The 21639-nt window shown below is 47.7% G+C and overlaps 1 protein-coding gene across 1 annotated transcript; it reads left to right on the top strand.

Annotated features, from left to right (window-relative positions):
* Nucleotides 1-261: 261 nt before the first annotated feature.
* On the top strand, nt 262-20810 carry LOC139046107 (cationic amino acid transporter 4-like). Its single transcript, XM_070516869.1, has 5 exons — nt 262-476; nt 17768-18788; nt 19258-19850; nt 20110-20218; nt 20320-20810. The coding sequence occupies exons 2-5, from the start codon at nt 17807-17809 to the stop codon at nt 20490-20492; spliced, it is 1857 nt and encodes a 618-aa protein (XP_070372970.1). The 5' UTR covers nt 262-476; nt 17768-17806; the 3' UTR covers nt 20493-20810.
* The last annotated feature ends 829 nt before the right edge of the window (nt 20811-21639 follow it).

Here is a 21639-nt window from a genome sequence, read left to right as displayed (position 1 = left end):
GCAGTCTTGAAGATTTATTCCTATGTTTTCTTCTGAGAGTTTGTTAGGAGTTTAGCTAAACTTCTCCATAGTGTTGCTGCCTCAGCATCCATTTTGTGTGGCAAAGTGGCCTGCAGGGGCCATGAAGTGACGCCAGCCCCTCCCGGGAGTGCACACCCTAGATAACCACTGGCAGAGTCACAAGTACATGTCAGCTCCTGATAAGACTCCCACAACTGCCCTTGGGAGAAGCATTGTCCCTCTCCCAGGGCCTTCCCCCATGTGCCCCTTAGATAAGACCCCTGTGAAGCTTACCAAAAACTTACTCTTTCTGGTTTGAATTGACCAATCCATACTTAGCTGGAAACCCCAAAGCATCTGCCTGTGAACCCCAAGAAAGGCATATGCCCCAGGTCCTGCCCTGCTCTCTACCTGCCCTCTGCCTTCACCTCCCAGTGTAGCCCCTCGAGGTGTGCTGTGGACCTCCTCCAGGACCTGTGAGTAACAAACTTCTCTATTTCAACTCCTTTGTGGTCTGTTGTTGAACCCAGGCTCACCATCCAATACTCCTAGGGATCTATTCAACAAATGGTAATTTGACAAAGTCACAATGGGTGTTATAGGCATACCTCATTTTACTGCACTTTGTAGATATTGCATTTTTAATAAATTGACAAGGTAGGGAAGAGGGAAAATTCCTTTCCCCTTCTGGTTCTCATGGCTGGTCCAAGAATTAAAAATGATATAATGTCTGTTAGCAGGAGCAAATCAAAGTTTAATATGTGTACACAGGGAATTCAAATAAGTGGGAAAAATTCCAAAGAAAGTCAGGCAAAATGAGGTATATATATCCTTCTGGACTAAGGAGAGGGAGACAGAGACCTGAGACTTCAAAGGAGGAGAAGGCAATTTACAGGAAGATGAAAAGTGTTCATATTTGGTAAACAAATGTTTGCATTCTCCCATCTACAGACAATGGGACCCAAAAGAAATCTTTTGATAAAATCACCCTTGCTAGATGCCTTCCTGCCCACCACACCTAGAATCATCCATGGTAAAATTTCCTTCCTGGAACAGGTCCTTCTAGCTTAAATTCTTTTAGGCAGTTTGGAGGAAAGCCAAATGTTCTTCCAGAGTCTTATGAGTCTTGATTGTCTTCAGTTTGAAAGGACCCACATAGCAGAGTGGCACATCTTGGGGTGGCCTGCCCTGAACCCCATCAGTTCCCTCCTCTGAAACTTCCCCTAAAGTTTCACATATTAAAACTGAGTTGGTGATAGTGGAGACAGAAAATGAGTTAGTAACTGAGTGGTAAGAAATCAGCAAAGGGACAGACGAACAGATTAGAATGGCGATGAACAAGCAGATAGGAAGGGATGGGAGCCCATCTCCTCACACGCCATTAAGCCAGTTCCTGATCCTGGGAATGAGTCAGTCCAAGGAAATGGGTGAGCTTCATTCATCTGATGGAAAATGCGAATCTTCTCTTTGTAGATGGAAGTTAGATACTGCTTGCCCTGTTTGGTTCACATAGACACAATGTTTTTAACTGACTATTGCACAAGCTTCTCCTTGCTGGCAGTCGGTGTGTCCAGAGAAGGTCAATTTTGGAGGATCACAGAGGCTAGGCTGTTAACCTCTGACTGGAGTATTTTCAAAGTTCACATGCTATTGTCGGGGAGGAAGAGCTACTCCTCTATCTTCCAGGTCTTTCTGGCTGATCTAAGAATTAAATTGACATGGGAAAGAGTAACCAAGGAAAATCAAAGTTTGATAACATGTATACATGGGAGAAACCCAGCAAAACTGAGAAACTCACCAAAATGGCAGGAGCCACTACCTTAAATATCATCTTTACCTTAGGACAAAGGAGGGTGTTGAGGGTCGTGGTTTGGAACTTTAAACAGGAGGAAGGCAATTTACATGGAGATAGAAAAGCAAATGTTTGATGTTTACTCAGCCCTCTATAGACAGTGTGATGAGAGAGAGAGAGAGAACTTTGATAAAAATGGGCTTAACAAGGATCCTCCCAGTCTATTACACCCAGAGTTGTCTACAGTGATGGCTCTTCCTGGGGACAGGCCTTCTATCTTAAATTATTTTAGGCAGTTGGGGGGATGTAAAAGTTTCTTTCAGAGTCTTTTGTCCTTAAAAATAATCAAGCCAAAGATACACATTTTGGGGTGGCCGATTCTGATCTGCCAGAGTGGTGTTGAACTCTTGTTCCATTACCATGGAGAGATTTAAGACCACCTTTTCCAACTCGTAATCTCCAAAGCTAGGGAATAAGACCCTTGATGCTGAAAAGAACTTGGAGTTGTGATACACAAGCAGATTCTCTGTGATTTCTCAACTGGCACGATCATGTGGCACAATCTTATGAACAAAGGAGCCCAAGTTTGCAACGTGGCTGGCATTTAGGGTGGACTATCTGGAGACAGAAGGGCCCAGGTGTTGAAGTCCACTTCATCCTGACCAATTAGCTGGGAACTATTTGTGAACTTTGTTACCACATAAAAGAAAAAGGCCAGTGTGGTTTATAGATAAAGTTAGAACTGAACCTATAGTTTCCAGGGTCTGGAGTGTTCCATGACCTTTGCCACTGGTGCTGTTAGTGCCTAAACATCGCCATTTTCCATGTGCTCCTGTCAATCTGGGGGAGCAGAACAGATGCAGAGTAGCTGGTACAGGAGGCCTGCAGCCTGATTTTGGCAGCTATAAAGTCTGATCCTGTCACCTGACCATGTGAGTCCAGAGTTTGGATCCACCCATATGTAGTTTGTGGTATTGGGCAGCTTAACCATGTGGGCACCTGCAACACCCCAAGTTCGACAAGGGTAGCCATAAACCATCCAGAACATTTGGTTATTGGGAAAATATTTGTGCCAAAGGGAGTAGTGATAGAGTCACTTACAGTTTCCTTGAGAGGTTTGAAGATGCCACCTGTGGAATCAAACCACAGAGTTTGATTACAATACTGTCTTGTTATGTCACCCAGGAAAGGTCCAGTGTCATATTTACTTTCAATGCAAAAGAGAACACTTTTCACCTATTGTCTTTATCTGGGCAAGGGACAGTCCTGGAGCTTCTCTAGAGGCTTTCTGGGACCCACATGACTCACCAGGAGAAGAGGCAGAGTGATGTCTTCCTTGTCGTGGACACCATGCCCTGTCGTTCATCCATCTTCCGTGCGTGCTTAGTCCACCAGGTGTTCACATCAGCAGGAACAGAGACCAGTTCAGGTTCTTCTGTGTTCTCTGGCTGTTGACATAGCCAACAGTCAGATTGATTATTTAGCATAGCCAGGGTGTGATAAACTGGCATAAGGAGGAGTTTGGTTTGTGCTTGACCTGTAGAGAAAGAGAGGGTAAGTAAGAGCAAGACACAGACTGGAAAAGCCCATAGTGGAAACTTAGAGTGGGGGAGTGGACTGATAGAGACCAGCGCTCTCCAGTCAGCTTTCTAGCAAATGATTAAGAGGAATATATATGTTCATTAATAGGAAAAGGGTTGTTGTTGTTGGTGGTGGTGGTGGTGGTGGTGGTGCTCTGTGTGTGTGTGTGTGTGTATGTGTGTGTAGGGAGTTTTAAAAGCAAGGGGGGAAAATAGGTTAAAACTATGTTTCTTGACCCCTGATCTTGAGAAAAGCTGTCTACTCCATGAGGCCAGCTGCTTCTGGGATCCTGGAATTGGCCCTGGAAATCCTTAGTTTAAGGTCACCTGTGGGGACTGTCTCCCAGTTGTCTTGAGAGTGATGTTCTGAGTCTATTTTGGCATGGCTTGCAAGGGTCCAGGAAGATCTTTCCTTTATTTTGATGGCAGTGTAGGTGGTCAGTAGGACTTCATAAGGACCTTCCCAGCCAGGTGACAGTACATTTTTTCTGCTAAAGACCTTCATGTACACCCGATGTCTTGATCCAAAGGGATGGCAAGGCTTGTCACAAGGTGGAGGCCATGCCCCTTTTACCCATTGATGATATGCTTCAAGTAGACTAGTTAAATTTTATCTTAGCTAGTCAAGGTTCAAATTTTTCACTCGAATTCCCATAATATTCACTTAATCCAGGAAGAGAAGGTTTAGAGATGTGAGTAAGCATGGGGCATCTAAAAGAAATCAATCTACGTCTCCTACTTTGATTATTGTAGATCTTTCAAAGGGCCAAGGGCTGAGCATCTGGACATTTAAGTCCAGTTTCTTGGCAGACCTTCCTAAAGTCCTTTTCATGTCGAGATTTTTATGTTCCACTTGCCCTGATGATTGAGGATGATATGAGTTATGAAATTTTAATGAGTGCCCCAGAGTTTCTGCAAGCAAGTGGTTTACTTCTGCTATAAATGAACTCCTCGCTCTGCTTCAATCCATAAAGGAAGCCGGAACAAGGAACAACCGCAGTTGTTAATTTCTGTCTCACTGTTGTGGCCTCTGCATGTCTAGTCGGATAGCACTCAGCGCATCCACTAACCACGCAGACGATCACCAAACAGTGAGAACAGCCTAAAGCTGGGGCAAGGCTGTGAAGTCCATTTGGAGTGCCACACAGGGCAGTGCGGGCCTGGGAGGACTTCCTGGGGCACACAGATTTCTCCAGAAACTTGGTGAGGTTGGCAAGTGGTGCACTGGGAAATAATTGGGTCAGAGATTTTCTGGATGCCAGGGAATACCAATTGTCTTTTAGTTCTTTATCTACCCTGCATCTGCACATATGCCCCATTTGGAGGGAAATAAGTGCAAGTCAAAAATCAAAGGAAAAGGAGCTACAGCAAGTCCTTTGGCCCAGTGTCTAATCCATCAGATCATTGTTCGGCACCCTTTTGTATCCAGTTTTCCTTTTCAGATTCTGGCACATTTGCCTGATAATTGATAATATCAGTCAGGGATAAAGTCAGGTTTAGAAATTGGAGGGAGAAATTGAAATTTGAGAAGAGAGGTGAAGAGCCTGTAATAGGGCAGCAATTAGGTGTCCATTAGCAATAGAGTTCCTGTGGAAGTTAAGACTCCACGGGATTTCTGGGACCAGCCCCATGGCCCAGAGGTTAAGTTCATGTGTTTCACTTCGGTGGCCCAGGGGTTCTCTGGTTCAGATCCTGGGTGCAGACATGGCACCACTCATCAGGCCATGCTGAGGTAATGTCCCACAAAGCACAAACAGAAGGACCTACAGCTAGAGTATACAACAATGTACTGGGGGGAGCTTTGGGGAGAAGAAGAAGGAAAAAAAAAGAATACAGGGGATTTCCAAACTGTGCCCACAGCATGGCAGACTCCAAAAGCACATGTGGAGTCTGTGTACAGAGTGGCAGTTTTCCCTTTTGCTCATGTGCAGGCTCTAGTGAGAGCTATGATCCAGCAGCTTGGGTGATTTTACAGTGGGCAAGCAACAAGCTTCGAGTATTTCATGTGGGGAAACTGTGGCATAACCAGTTATTATGTTTCCCTGGAAATTCCATGTACAGGAGCCATCACAAGTCAGAAGTAAGTCTGGAGCGTCTAAAGGGATGTCCAAGAGATCCTCTCATGGCTTTGAGACCATTTCTATAGTTGCAGGGCAATCATGTGGGATGGAGTGGGGCTCTCCATCAGCAGGGAGGGGTAATAAGGTAGCTGGACTCAAGGTATTACAGGATGTAGGATGATGGAAGGGTTAGTTAAAAGAGCCTGCTCATAGGTGGTCTGTGCCCTGTAGAGAGGTGTTTTGTCTTGTGAACTTGCAAAAGAGCAGACACAGCCTGGGGAACACAGAGATGACTGGGAGAGCCTAATGTTAGAGTACTGGCTTTGTCAGTCAGGATGGCAGCTCCGGCCACTGAACACAAGCAAGGGGCATGCCTGATGCCACAGGGTCTAGCTGGCATGAGAAATATGCTATAGGATGTGTCTGAGAGGCAAAAGACTGTCCTAAAATGTGTGCAGCACTTCCATTATTTTCATGGCAGTATAGATGAAAAGGTTTGTCAAAAGTAGGTAAGCAGAGAACCAGGGGTGTGGACAAAGGTAATTTTAAGGCTTCACAGGAGTTTCATGGCTCTGAAGGCCGGGAAATAGGCTGTGGGGTGATGTCTGGGAGAAGAGCACACAGAGGGTTAGCAAGGGCTGAAGAATCAGGAATCCACTGGGGCAGTAACCAGCTGCCCCTAGATGTTTACGGAGCTGTTTCTTCATTTTGGGGTGAAGGGTGGACAAAATGGACTCAAGGCATTTGGGGTGAGCTGTTGAATACCTTGACATGGCTCCTGTGCCGAGTAGGTCCCAGTCATCTGCACCCACTGAGGTTCAGATCTGGAGGCTTTATGGCCTCGAGCAGCTCGTGCCTTCAGGAGAGTGAGGGGTCTGTAAGGGCTCCCTGTTTACTCTGATTACAGAGTAGAAGGTCATCCACATACTGAACAGGAGCGGAGCCTTGAGTGAGGGCTACAGAATCCAGGTGGGCTGTAGGATTGGGGAAAATATGAGAGGGACTCACAGTATCCCTCAGGAAGGCGAGTCCATGTGAATGACCTCCCTTTAAATGTAAATGAAGAATGAACTTGTGAGTCAGCCTGCAGTGGGATTGACAAGAGAGCTGAGCAAGGTTAACTCCTGTCACCCAGGCTGCACCAGCAGGAACCGAGCTCAGGATGACAGCTGGATCAGGGACCAAGGATGCGGAGGAATACAAGACTTTACAGCTCTGAGGGCTTGTACAGATCTGTGGATTTGGTTCCCATCGGAGTCAAACTTGCCTTCTTTTTTCACTAGTAAGATTGAAGTATTACAGGGGGAGAAAGTAAAAACAACTCCACCCTGTTGCAGAAGGGGGTCTGTTAGAGATTCAGTTCCTCACTCTGTGTCTCCGGAGAGCGGGTACTGGGCTACTGATGGACACACTTCAGTCTTTTTCCAAGTAATGTGCACGGGTTCTGCACTCAGTAACAATCCTACTTCATTTGCATGTGTAGCCCAGAGACTAATGGGGACATCTTTTAAAGACTCATCCTCTTCAGAAGAATTTCAATCAGGATGAGTTTCTAGCAAGGAAAGTAGGAGACTTGGGGTTTGGTCTGAGGGCAGGGAGGTGAAAATGCCTTTGTCATTACAATTTCTAGTGGATTAAATTCACATAGCAAACCTCTGCCAAAACTGTTGCTGGTAAGCAGTGGGAGACTAGAGAGTCAGGGTGAGTGTTAAGGGGCTGAAGATGTGGGAGTGAGCTGAGATCTGGGCCATGAAATAGGCTGCCCAGAGACTCCAACAGCTTGAACAGAATCAGAGGGGACAGGTAGAGATAAACCCTCTGAAGGGAGAGTAGAGAAAGTCACACCAGTGTCTCTTAAGAAATCCAGTTCCAGATCCTCTATTTTAAGTTTAATGGTGGCTCAGGGGAGCGACTGAGGATCAGCTGACCCCATCATTTAAGGGGGAAATGCCCCTCAGGAGAAAAGTGAGCCTTCTGGGGGTGCTGGGGCCAAGGGGGCAATTTTTTCACTTCCCCTCCTCTTAAGAACAGCACAATCTCTCTCCAATGCCCTGGTTTCCTGCAAGACCTGCAAGTGTCTGGAGGTGAATATGGAGCCCTCTGAGTGGCTTCAGTGACTCTCACAGTCATAGTTTTCATTCTCTAAAGATTCAAGCTGTAAAACCAGAAGAACTACTCTTAATTATTTGTTCTTTTGCTTTCCTGCTGACTGTTTTCAAAGAATTGTGTAGCAGCGTTCGTTATTATGCATAATGGCTACCCTGACCAACCCCAACTACACTATTTGGAATTTGTTTTTATATCAGGAAGAAAATTTCCTACTAAGCAGGAATTAGGAGATTCCTGTGCTCTGGGGCTTCCGGGTTTAATGCACTGTACTTTTGAAAAGTTTGTATACAATGTTCAACAAAGGCTTTTGGATGTTCCCCTCAATCTGAGTGCATAATTCCATTCTTGACCAATTAACTATAGGAGGAAATGCCTCTAAAATGTCTCCTATTAAACCTTGAGTGTCGGCCTCAAGCAGAGCCCCTTCCTGGTCATTTGCAGGAGGGCCTGGGAGAGGGTGTGGCCCTCTATTCCCCCTGTGAGGGGGTTTCCTCCAGGGGGCCCCCTGGCCTGTCTGATAACTACAGTGTAATCCTGGGCTGGAAGAACCCCCTTAGCAGCCAGCCACGATCTCCGTGGGTGGGGTTATGAACAGCCACTGCCCTTTCTAAGTCCTCTCTAAATTTAGTGGGATCTTCTGACCATGGAGGCAGGAAAGGTTTATAAAATTTCATGGATGGGCTGTGTCTGGGGGACATGAACTGTCTGCAGTGGAGGTCCAGGGCACATCCACAGTGGACCCTGCATGGACTGCCTGACGCCGGCAGAGCCTGATGACCTAGCCCTGGAAAGCAGGAGGACTTGGAAGGGACAGCACACCAGCCTTCCTGCCTTTCCTGGCTGCTTCCACTGAATTCACTTCTTGGCTTCAGCATTTACACCAGTGACCTGTGTGCCCCTAGCTTGGCGGTCAGGCCTGAGGGCCCCTGTGAGTCTCCTAAAGAGAGGGCAGTGAAGATGGGCAGCTGGATGCTGTCTGGAGAAGTTGGGGTTTCAGGATCTGAGGAAAGTGGCTGAGGAGCTAAGTCTTGAGAGGGGGAGTTGAAACCAGGGACCCAGAGACCCACCAGATCTTCCAGGGGGCCAGGGACAGGGAGCTGGGGTACAGGGGAGCAGAGGAGGGAGGAGAAGGGGACTTATTTATTTTTTAAATTTTGTTATTGAGTTCATAATACTTTACAACATTGTGAACATTCAGTTGTACATTATTTCTTGTCTATCACCATATAACTGCTCCCCTTCATCCCCGTGACCTCCCCCCAGCCCCCTTCTCCTGGTAACCACTGAGCTTTTCTCTTTGTTCATGTGTTTGTTTATCTTCCACATGTGAGTGAAATCATCTGGTGTTTGTCTTTCTCCATCTGGCTTATTTCACTTAACATAATACCCTCCAGGTCCATCCATATTATTTCAAATGGGACGCTTTTGTCTTTTTTTTTCTTTTTTGAGGAAGATTAGCCCTGAGCTAACTACTGCCAATCCTCCTCTTTTTGCTGAGGAAGACTGGCCCTGAGCTAACATTCGTGCCCATCTTCCTCTACTTTATATGTGGGACACCTACCACAGCATGGCTTTTGCCAAGCGGTGCCATGTCCACACCCGGGATCCAAACCTGTGAACCCTGGGCTGCCAAGAAGCGGAACGTGTGAACTCAATGGCTGCACCACAAGGCTGGCCCCAATTTTGTCTTTATTTATGGCTGAGTAGTACTCCATTGTCTATATATATCACATCTTCTTTATGCAGTTATCAGTCGATGGGCACTTAGGTTGCTTCTATGTGTTAGCTGTTGTGAATAGTGCTGCAATGAACATAGGGGTCCATAAGTCACTTTGGATTGTTGATTTTAAGTTATTTGGGTAGATACCCAGTAGTGGGATAGCTGGGTCATATGGTAGTTCTATTTTTGCTTTTTTGAAGACTCTCCATGCTGTTTTCCATAGCGGCTGCACCAGTTTGCATTCCCACGAGCAGTGTATGAGGGTTCTCTTCTCTCCACACCCTCTCCAACATTTGTTATTTTTTGTCTTGATGATCATAGCCATTGTAATGGATGTAAGGTGATATCTTAGTGTAGTTTTGATTTGCATTTCCCTGATGATTAGTGATGTTGAGCATCTTTTCATGTGTCTATTGGCCATCCGTATATCTTCTTTGGAGAAATATCTGTTCATATCCTCTGCCCATTCTTTGATCAGGTTGTTTGTTTGTTGTTGTTCAGTTGTGTGAGTAGAGAAGGGAAATTTTTATTAAATTTTCTTTTTAATCTTTGTCCTATGTCTGACTTCTGTCCTTTCTTTTTATTAAGGGATTCCCTAAGGCTAGCCATTATACTTTTTGAGTTTCCTTTTAATTTGATCTTCCCATAAATACCAATAAGGCAGCTGCCTGTGAGGAGAGCTCTCTAAAATAGTTTTAAAATATAGAAATTTTTCCATTTCAAAAGATCCACCATCTGGCCACTGATGGGTGGGATCTCAATTTGTGTATTTATTCCAATAGTGACTCAATCCAATGAGACTTTTTAAGGAAATATCTGCAGGTAACTTTCTATGCTGAGAATAAATCTCTACCATGGATGCAGGAGGCATCTCTGGGGAGGGCAAGGATGATGTTGCCCCCAGGATCCAAAAAGTTTACTCCCCAAAATAGTCAGGGAGAGTAAAGAGCTTCATTGCACATGGTAAGGATGATATAGTGAACATGGTGTCTCTTCTCCCACGAGAGCATGGGATGCCTCCAGTCACACACCCGCTAATCTGTGACAGCAGGCAGGAGCCACAGAAATGGGATTTTTCCAGGACTAACAAACAAGGAAGCTTGAGATTACAAAGTCCTGTATGGACTGGACCCTTTATGAGAAACTCCCCTGAGAGCTTGGTGCAGCTGGAGAGAGAGTGCTCAGAACCGCAGTCTATATGAGTGGCCACCAAGGTGCACTCTAGTAAATGCACCTTCTGGATGGTGAAGACCATGGAGAATCTTCTCAATGGTCAAAAAGCCAAGTCTCAGGACATAGAACAAGGAGAAGGAGAAACCTCATCCATTGTTTTTCTTATATGCACACTAACAGTTACAGCTATGCCCTGGGTCTCCTGGAACCAAACTAACACCCCCAAGGTGTGTGCCATGGGGTTGGGGATTGTGTGTGTTTTACAGATTACCTCATTGCCTGGAAATTTCCTTGAGCTTGGCAGGGGACCTGCTGTCGTCTACCCTATTCTGTGACCGACTTATCCTATAACAGGGGTCTTCCAGAAGTGGTGAGCAGCCTGATGGCTCTTAACTGCGCACCCTGTGCCCACCAATATTATGGCAATTTGGCTTCCCAGGAACCCCTTAGCAACAGCTTTTACCTTTTGTGCATATGAACCCACAGCAAAGTTTGTGTAAATAGATGCCAGTCTGATGAGACCACAAACTCACCAGCTTGTGAGGCCAGCCCAGACAACAGGCTTATAGGGCCCATGCCTGCATCCTACTCTATGGCATTTCCTTCTTGTGATACATGACACAAAAGACAGAGACAAAAAAGAAAAAAAACTCTGACCATCTCTGGGAGGAAAAAGATCAATAAAGCCAAGCATACTTTACCAAATTTACCAGAGTCACTAAGAAGCACAAGAAACTAGATTCCAAAATAATTTCTCCTGCCAATCCAAATTTAGAAAGAGAGAAAAAATTCTCATCACTTGCTTCCACTGGACCCCACAGATAGAGATTTCAGGAGGCTGACGTGGTCAGAAATCTTGCTTCTTGCTGCCCTTCATCAGATGACCCAGGGTCTCCTCATATGCCATCGTCCTAGGGAGAAAGCAGTCCTTCCAGCCAGAGAGGGCAGCTTGCCAGCCAGTGGGGATCCTGCCAGCTATGCCAAGGCTGTAGTGGAAGAGAGAGAATACCCCTCCTTTTCCCCTTCTGCCTCTTATGGCTGGTCAAAGAATTAAAATGACATAAGACAAGTTAGCAAGAGAAAATCAAGCAAAGTTTAATACATGTATGTGGAGGCATGGAGAATTCAGATGAACATGGAGAATTCCAAAGACAGGCAACATGAGGTGTGTATGTCTTTCTGGACTAAGGAGAGGAAGAAAGAGGTCTGAGACTTCAAAGGGGAAGAGGGCAATTTACAGGAAGATGGAGAGAGTTTATATTGGTAAACGAATGTTTGCATTGTCCCATCTGCAGACAATGGGACCCGAAAGAGATCTTTTGATAAAATGGCCCTTGCTAGATGCCTCCCTGCCCCCCACACCTAGAATTATCCATGGTAAGAGCTCATCCTGGGACAGGCCCTTCTCTCTTAAATTCTCTTAGGCAATTTGGGGGAAGATGAAATGTTCTTCCAAAGTCTTCTGAGCCTGATTGTCTCCAGCTTGAAATAATTCACAGACCAGAGGGTTACATCTTGGGGCAGCCTTCCCTGAACCCCATCAAACGTTTATGTCAACCCCTCATCAAACAAGTCTACCGGCGTCATTTTCCCAACAACATTTGCTCAGTTCGTGTCTTTGTGTCACATTTTAGTAATACTCACAATGTTTTTAATGTTTTCATTATTATTAATTTGTTATAGTGATCTATGATCAGTGATCTTTGATGTTAGTACTGTAAATTTTTTGGGTTGCCATGAACTGTATTCATATAAGACAGCAAACTTAATTGATAAATTTTGTGTGTGTTCTGACAACTCCACTAACCAGCTGTTCCCACATCTCTGTCCCTCTCCTCAGGGAGCCCTATTCCCCGAGACAAAACAACGGTGAAATTAGGCCAATTAGTAACCATGCAGTGCTCCCTAAGTGTTCAGCTGAAAGGAGGAGTCACACATCTCTCACTTTAAATCAAAAGCTAGAAATGATTAAGCTTGGTGAAGAAGGTGTGTCATAAGCCTAGATAATGGGGCCGGCCCGGTGGCACAGTGGTAAAGTTTGCATGTTCTGCTTCGGTGGCCCGGGGTTCACAGGTTTGGATCCTGGGTGCAGACATGGCACCTCTTGGCACACCATGCTGTGGTAGGCATCCCACATATAAAGTAGAGAAAGATGGGCACTGATGTTAGCTCAGGGCCAGTCTTCCTCAGCAAAAAGAGGAGGATTGGCAGTAGTTAGCTCAGGGCTAATCTTCCTCAAAAAAAAAAAAAAAAAAAGCCTAGATAAGCCAAAAGCTAGGCCTCTTGTACCAAACAGTTAGCCAAGCTATGAATGTAAAGGAAAAGTTCTTGAAGGAAATTAAATTGCTACTAAAGTGAGCACACAAATGATAACAAAGAGGAGCACCCTTAATGCTGATGGAGAAAGTTTTAACCATCTGGATAGAAGATCAAACCATCCACAACGTTCCTTTAAGCCAAAGCCTAATCCAGCGCAAGGCCCTAACTCTCTTCAATTCTAGGAAAGCTGAGATAGGAGAAGAAGTTGCAGAAGAAAAAGTCGAAACTAGCAGAGGTTGATTCATGAAATTTAAGGGAAGAAGCCATCTCCATAACATAAAAGTGCACGGTGAAGCAGCAAGTGCTGATGCAGAAGCTGCAGCAAGTTCTCCAGAAGGTCTGGCTGAGATCACTAATGTAGGTGACCACACTAAACAACAGATGTTCAATTTAGATGAAACAACCTTATGTTGGAAGAAGATGCCAGCTAGGACTTTCATCACTAAGAGAGGAGAAGTCAACGCCTGGCTTCAAAGCTTCAAAGGACAGGTTGACTCTCTTGTTAGGGAATAATGCAGCTGGTGGCTTAAAGTTGAAGCCATTGCTCATTTACCATTCTGAAAATCCTAGGGCCCTTAAGAATTGTGCTGAATCTACTCTGCTGTGCTCCATAAATGGAACAACAAAGCCTGGATGACAGCACATCTTTTTACAACATGGTTTACTGAATATTTTAAGTCAACTGTTGAGAACGACTGCTCAGAAAGAAAGATTTCTTTCAAAATATCACTGCTCATTGGCAATGCTGCTGGCTGCTCAAGAGCCCTGATGGAGATGTTCAACAAGATTGATGTTGTTTTCACCACATCCATTCTGCAGGATCTGGGCAGTCATTTTGATCATTGATCAAGGAGCAATTTTGAATTCCAAGTCTTATTCTTTAAGAAATACATTTCATAAGTCCCTAGCTGCCATAGATAGTGATTCTTCTGATGGATCTGGGCAAAGAAAATCAAAAACCTTCTGGAAAGTATTCACCATTCTACATGCCATTAAGAACATTTTTGATTCATGGAAAGAGATCAAAATATTAACATTAACAGGAGTTTGGAAAAAGTTAATTCCAACCCACATGGATGACTTTGATGGTTTTAAGACTTCAGTGGAGGAAGTAACTATGGACGTGGTGGAAATAGCAAGAGAAATAGAATCAGAAGTGGAGCCTGAAGATGTCACTGGATTGCTACAATCTCACGATAAAACTTTAATGGATAAGGGGTTGCTTCTTATGGATAAGCAGGGAAAGTGGTTTCTTGAGGTGGAATCTACTCCTGGTGAAGATGCCATGAAGAATGTTGAAATGACAATGAAGGATTTAGATTATTACATAAAATTAGTTGATAAAACAGTGACAGTGTTTGAGAGGGCTGACTCCACTTTTGAAAGAAGTTATACTGTGAGTAAAATACTATTAAACAGCATTCCATGCTACAGGAATTGTTCATGAAAGGAAGAGTCATTCAATGCAGCAAACTTCATTGTGTCTTATTTTTTAAAATTGCCATAGCCATGCCAACCTTCAGCAACCACCAGCCCGTTCAGTCAGCAGCCATCAACATCAAGGCAAGACCCTCCCCCAGCAAAAAGATTACAACTATCTGAAGGTGCAAATGATGTTCAGCACTTTTTAGCAATAAAGTATTTTCTAATTAATGCATGTATATTCATTTTTTAGACATAACGCTATTGCACACTTACACTACAGCATAAACACAACTTTTATATGCACTAGGAAACAAAAAATTCATGTGATCCACTTTATTGTGAAATTCATTTTATTGCAGTGGTCTGGAACTGAAGCTGCAAGATATCCAAGAAATGCCTGTATAGTTTTGGGTCCTAGATTTAGGTGTTTGATCCATTTTAAGTTAAGTTTTGCATGTGGTGTGAGGTAGGAGTCTGAGCTCGTTCATCTGTATGTGGAGACCCAGCTGTTGCAGCAGCATGTGTTGAGAACACTCTTCTTTCCCCCATTGAATTGTTTTGGCACTCTTGTCAAGAATAAATTGGCCACCAAGGCAATGAGCAGACAAGGCATAGACTAGGAGAAAAATACTTGTAAAAGACGTAGCTGATAAAGGATTGTTATCAAAAATATACAAAGAACTTTTAAAAATCAACAGTAAGAAAATCAACAACCCAATTAAAAATAGGCAAAAGATCTGAATAGACATCACACTGAAGAAGACACACAGTTGGTAAATAAACATATGAAAAGATGCTCCACATCATATGTCTTAGTGCTTTGCAGATTAAAACAACAGTGAGATGCCACTACACACCTGTTAGAATGGCAGAAATCCAATAGACTGACAACAGTAAATGTTGCCGAGGATGTGGAGCAGCAGGAACGCTACTTCATTGCTGGCAGGAATGCAATATGGCAGAGCCATTTTGGAAGACACTTTGGCAGTTTCCTACAAAACTAAACATACTTTTAGCACATGATTCAGCAGCCACACTCCTTGGTTTTTGCCTAAATGAGTTGAAAACTTATATCCACACAAAATCCTGCACATGGATGTTTACAGCAGCTTTATTTATAATTGCCAAAACTTGGAAGCAACCAAGATGTCCTTCACTAGGTGAATGGATAAATAACTGTTGTCCATCCAGACAAGAAATATTGCTCAGCACTAAAAAGAAAGGAGCTATCAAGCTATGAGAAGACAGACAACCTTAAGTGCATATTACTATGTGAAAAAGGCCAACCTGAAATGGCTACGTAATGATTCGATTACGACTCTATGATCTTCTGGAAAGTGAAAACTGTGGAGACAGTGAGAAGATCACTGGTTGCCAGGGGTTAGTGGGAGGGAGGGATGAATAGGTGAAGCACAGAGGATTTTTAGGGCTTACTGTAGTAGTGTGTACACGCCATTATACATTTGTCAAAACCCATGGAATGTCCAACAGCAAGAGTGAGCCCTAATGTAGACCATGGACTGCAGGTGATAATGACGTGTCAATGTAGGCTCCTCAGTTATAACAAATGTACCAGTCTGGTGGGGGATGTTGATAGTGGGGGAGGCTGTGCATGTATAGGGGCTGGGGATATATGGGAACTCCACTTTCTGATCAATTTTGTTGTGGACCTAAAACTCCTCTAAAGAATAAAGTTTATTTTAAGAAATATATTGGCCATATATTTAAATTGGCCATAAATGTTTAAAATTTAATTGCCCATATTTTTGGACTCTCAATTCTATTCAGCTGATCTATATGTCTAATGCTTATGTCATTATCACACTACATTGATTACTGTAGCTTTGTAGTCAGTTTAGAAACAGAAAACATAAGTCCTCTAACCTTGTTCTTTGTCAAAATTGTTTTGGCTCTTCCAGGTCCCTTGCATCTCCACATGAATTTTAGCATCAATTTCACAATTTATGCAAACTAGGTAGTTGGGATTTTGATAGGGATTGCACAGAATCTGCAGACCAGTTTGGGGAGTATTGCCATCTTTACAATATGAAGTTTTCCAGTCCATGAACGTAGAATGTGTTTCCACTTATTTAGGTCTTCTTTAATTTTTTTCAATGATGTTTAATAGTTTTTAGTGTACAAGTTTTGCATTTCTTTGTAAATTTATTCTGTGTGTTTATACACAAATTTATTCTTTTTGATGCTCTGTAAGCAGAATTGTTTTCTTAATTTCATTTCTGGATAGCTCATTGCTAATGTATAGAAAATACAATTGATATTTAGATATTGACCTTTGCTGAACTTGTTTATTAGTTCTAATACTTTTTGTGTAGATTCCTTAGGATTTTCTCTATATAAGATCATGTCATCTGTGGCTAGAGACAGTTTTACTTCTCCCTTTCCAATCTGGATTCCTTTCATTTCATTCACAGAAGACTCCCCACAGCCAGGCACTCCCTCGTCAGTGGATAAGGGTGGCTTACTGCCATCCCATTGTGCCAGAGGTCAGGGACTGCCCAGGGCCTCTCAGCCACATTCAGACCCTCATCTTACCCGCGTCTTGCCTGAGTCCCGTGGCTCCCACACCTCCCAGGGTTGAGGGGCCTGGATGGTGCCCAGCTGGTGGAGTCCGTGTGTTGGTATGAGGGATCAAGGAGGGCGTCTGCAGCAGTGGAAAGCGGGTGGTCTCCAGACCCCACCCCAGACCCGGACCTTAAAATACATCAGTATCCCCAGACCACCCTGGTGACCTGGGCTAGTCAGTTACCCTGTGGCCTGAGCTTCCTCATCTGTGAACCGGGCACAGTCATAGGGCTTCTCTAGAACCTGGAGAGCTCCGGTCTTGACCATGTGAGGAGTGGGCAGGGTGGGCTGAATGTGTATGGGACCAGGAGGTAATGCCTTGTTCTGGATCTGGTGCCCAATGGGTGGGGGCTGGCACAGACGGGTCATGGCAGTGGAGGTAACAGCAGGTGAGTCATAGCAAGTCCTGTGGAGACAGACTTAGGACAGAGAGGAGTTGAAGGCTCATGGGTATCTGGGGACAGGGGCACGGTGGAAGTGGCTATGACAATGGTGTGGTGGTTGTGTGCCAGGGCACAGGGGTGAAAGGTTGGTCCTTGGCGTCAGGTATATGACACAGAGCACCCCCCCATTCCCAACAGCATGCGCTGACACATGCCCCAATGGGACCGGGGATGGGGGGATGAACCCCACTGTCTGAGGCCAGGTGGCCACTCGAGCCAGAGTCTTTCCTGTTCCAGGTCCTGGGGCCTGGCCCAGCTCTGGGGAATCCTCGGGTGTCCACCCTGCTCTGGGTACCCTGGGGCTGCCCCTCCACACCCTCAGAGCCCCTCCCAAACACACCCAGAACCAGCTCCACCAGACTCCCTTCCTTGCCCAGGAGGCATGCCCTGATGCTTCCCCGTGGCCTCTTGCCCGCCCTGCTGCCAGGCCCTGAGCCTGCCTCATCCAGCCCTCCAGCTGCCAGTGGTTCCAGGCTTGGGTCCCCAGGGCAAGGTCAGAACAAGGACTGAAGGCTGGACAAGACCCAGCTGGACAGCCTGTCACTCCCTTCTGGACCTCATAGGTGCCAGCAGCTGGCTTGGTGTTCTCTCAGCTGCCCACCATGGCCTGGGGACTGCCCAGCACCGACAGCCTGGTGCGCTTCTGCCAGAAACTGAACCGACTAAAGCCACTGGAGGAGTCCACCACGGACACATCACAGCAGCGCCACCTGACCACGCTGGACCTGACCCTGATGGGTGTGGGTGGCAAGGTGGGTGTGGGCCTCTATGTACTCACAGGCACCGTGGCCAAGGGGGTGGCTGGCCCTGCAGTGCTTGTGTCCTTTGGTGTGGCCGCTGTGGCCTCCCTCCTCACAGCCCTATGCTACACAGAGTTTGCAGAACGTGTACCCCTTAGGCGCTCTGCCTACCAGTTTACCTATGTGTCCATGGGTGAGCTGTGGGCCTTCCTTGTTGGCTGGAATGTGCTCCTTGAGTGCCTCATTGGTGGTGCTGCCATGGCCCGCACTGGCAGCAGCTACCTGGACACTGTCTTTAGCCACCGCATCCGCAGCTTCACCAAGGCCCATGTCGGCATCTGGCAGGTGCCCTTCCTGGCCCAGTACCCAGACTTCTTGGCAGCTGGTGTCATTCTTTTGACTTCCGCATTTGTTTCCTGCGGAGCCCGTATCTCTTCCTGCCTCAACCGCATCTTCTCTGCCATCAACCTGGTTGTCATCCTCTTTATCATCATCCTGGGGTTTGTCCTGGCCCGCCCATACAACTGGAGCACTGAGGAGGGCGGCTTTGCACCCTTTGGCTTCTCCGGCATCATGACCGGTGCTGCCACATGCTTCTACGCCTTTGTGGGCTTTGATGTCATTGGTGCCTCCAGCGAAGAGGCCCAGAACCCAAAGCGAGCCATGCCTATGGCCATTGTGATCTCCCTTGGCCTGGTAGCTGGTGCCTACATCCTTGTCTCCACTGTGCTCACACTCATGGTGCCCTGGCACAGCCTGAACCCTGATTCAGCACTCGCAGATGCATTTTACCAGCGGGGCTATAGCTGGGCAGCCTTCATCGTGGTAGCTGGCTCTACCTGTGGTAAGCAGCCTTTCCAAGAGGAAAGGTGGGAGGGAACAGGGTGGTGGGGCCCTGCCCTAACCCTCGAGGGAACACATCTCCATCTGGGCCTGTGCTCCCAGTTGTATCCTGGGCCCAGGAAGGTGCTAATGATTAGACTCTCCACCCGGGCTGGTTGGGAGGCACCTACTCACTCTCCCTCCTAGTTGTACACAGAATGTCAGTTCTGGGCATGTGCTTCCAGATCCTTCCAGGCAGAGGGACTCAGCCCTCATCAGATTCTCCACTGGGCCTGTCACCTAAACTGGGGTGTCCCATTCCTGGGTGGTGAGGGGGAGCAATCCAGCACCCACATACACTCAGTCTCACTCTGAGAGCCCAGAAAAACTCATGCCCATGTTCCCAAGAGGCCACACATGCCCTGGCCCCCGACAGCAGTCCCTGGTGGGCATGTCCACCATGCTGACCATTCTCTCACCCTCTGTCACAGCCATGAGCACTGTCCTGCTCAGCAACCAATTTGCACTGCTGCGCATTGTCTATGCCATGGCTGCCGACGGGCTCTTCTTCCAGGTGTTTGCCCACGTTAACCCCCAGAGGCAGGGGTCCATGGTGGGGATCCTGGTGTTTGGGGTCCTCAAGGCTTTCCTGGCACTGCTGCTGGACATCGAGGTGCTGGTCTGGTTACGCTGCATCAGCACACTGCTGACCTTTACCTTCGTGGCCACCAGCATTATCATTCTACGCTTCCAAAAGTCCCCTCCATCCAGTTCTCAGGGCCCAGGAAGCCCTGTGAGCACCGAGCAGACATCAGCCCCTGAGCCTGGGCAGCTACGACCAGCCCTGAGGCCCTACCTTGGCTTCCTGGGTGGCTGCAGGCCTGGAGCTGCCGTGCCTTTAGCGCTCGGTGTCCTGGTGGCCTCAGCCATCACCCTGGACTGCGTGCTGGTCTTCGGGGACTCGGCCCTGCACCTCCCACCCTGGGGCTACATCCTGCTGCTCCTGCTCAGCTCCACCACATTTCTGCTCAGTCTCCTCATCCTGGGGGCCCACCAGCAGCAGCGCCAGCAGGACACCTTTCAGGTACTTCCTCCAGCCAGCACCCACCATGCTCAGCCCAGCCAGCTCCCTTCACCCCTTCCTCCTCTGCCGTGGCAGGATGCACCAGGGCCGCAGGGCAGGGGAGGCCAGTGCCCCACACCCCTCTCTCTGTGTGGTGGGTGGGTCCTTGTCTCCGGAATCTCCAGAGGCAGAGAAAGGCTCTGTGGATTCCCGAGAAATCAGGCCGTGGGCCAGCATCCCTTCCCTGCAGCCCAGCCCAGCTCTGCCCTTGTCCCCTCAGGTTCCCATGGTGCCCCTGACTCCTGCCCTGAGCATCCTCCTCAACATCTTCCTCATGCTGCACCTGAGCTACCTGGCCTGGCTGGGCTTCTCCATCTGGCTGCTGATAGGTGAGTGGGGGTCAGGCTGGGACCCTGGGGGGGCTGCAGGAGGAGGGCAAGTGGGAAAGCAGTGCTGGGACCTGCCCCTCAGGCTTATGCCTTCCTTGCAGGACTCACGGTGTATTTTGGCTATGGCATCTGGCACAGCAAGGAGAACCAGCAGGAGCGGCTGGGGTTGACTGCCCCTCACGGCAGCCTGGAGGAGATGGTACAGGCCCTGAAGCCCCCCAGCCAGGCACCAGCCCAGGGGCCCAGCCACACGGAGCAGCCCACCAGTCCATGAGGGCCACTGGGGGCCTGCCCTCCCCCACCTCCTAAGGAGGCTGGAAGGGCTGGCAGCCCTTCTAATGGGGGCAGCTCGAGTTTGCAGGCCTGCCCATGCCAGGGGGTCCTCAGGACCTCAGGACCTTAGCCCAGGTGCCAAGCTTTGAGTCTTTGGGAGTGGGCCGTGGCCAGCACTGGTGTGGTGGACTCTGCCCAGCACCTTCCAGCTTATGATCCACTCTAGCTACCTGGGCAGGTGGAGTAGGGTGGGCAGGGAAGAGGCCTGAACCCCAGGGACCCACAATAATCACTGTCCAGTCAGCCATATGGCATGCCGCTGTGTCCACTGTGGTGTTCTTTGTGGCACTGAGTCCTCACCTGCCCCTGTGAACCAGATGATTGTCCCCAATCCACAGCAAAGGTACACAGGTTCTGTAAGGGGGAGGCATCAGCACTGGGATAGTCCTGAGTCAGGGTCACGGCCACGCCTGGATCCTGGGGTCCTACCATCAAGCCACTTCCCTCTGCCCAGCTCAGAGTGGAGCTACACACACCAGGCACAGAGGGGTCCATGACAGGGCAGAGTCATACTCCCTCCCAGGCTCTCCTCATGTCCCCTGGGGGGCAAAATGAGAGAGCAGGGCCTGGACCTCAAGGAGGTCAAATAGAAAGGGCAGTGGAGTTCTGGGGTTCCCTTGGTTTCCCAGGCCTCCCAGAGAGCAGGGCATGTCCTGAGGCCTGCCCTGGATGGAGAGGCCCCCCTGCCCAGGCACATGCATCTCTCAGGCACAGGCTCACATGGTGCACATGGTCCCCTGGGTGTGCACCCACATGCAGACTGAGGCAGCAGCTGTTTCCCAGCCCAGGGCTGCCTGCAGCTTCCAGCAGCCTCTCTCCCTGCTGGCCCCTCAGGGCTTTGTGACAAAGGCTCGGGGTAGGACACACGCGGGCAGGTGGGTGCACAAGTGCCTGGGCCTGCTGCAGGTAACTTCAGCAGGGTGGCTGTGGGGCCCAAGCTTGTGGTCCCCAGGCCCACCCTGCACCCCCAATGGTCTCCCCAAGGCCGTGATCCATCTACCATAGACACCTCCCTATCCCGTTCCTGCCTGTGAGGATCACCCAGGAAGCTGCTGGCTTTGGCATCTTACTCCTCGACTCTCTGCAGC

This window comes from Equus asinus, chromosome 8 (genome assembly GCF_041296235.1).
Source record: "Equus asinus isolate D_3611 breed Donkey chromosome 8, EquAss-T2T_v2, whole genome shotgun sequence".
Taxonomy (NCBI): Eukaryota; Metazoa; Chordata; class Mammalia; order Perissodactyla; family Equidae; genus Equus; species Equus asinus.
The sequence above is the reverse complement of the archived record's forward strand: the minus strand, read 5'-3'. Positions and strand labels throughout refer to the sequence as shown.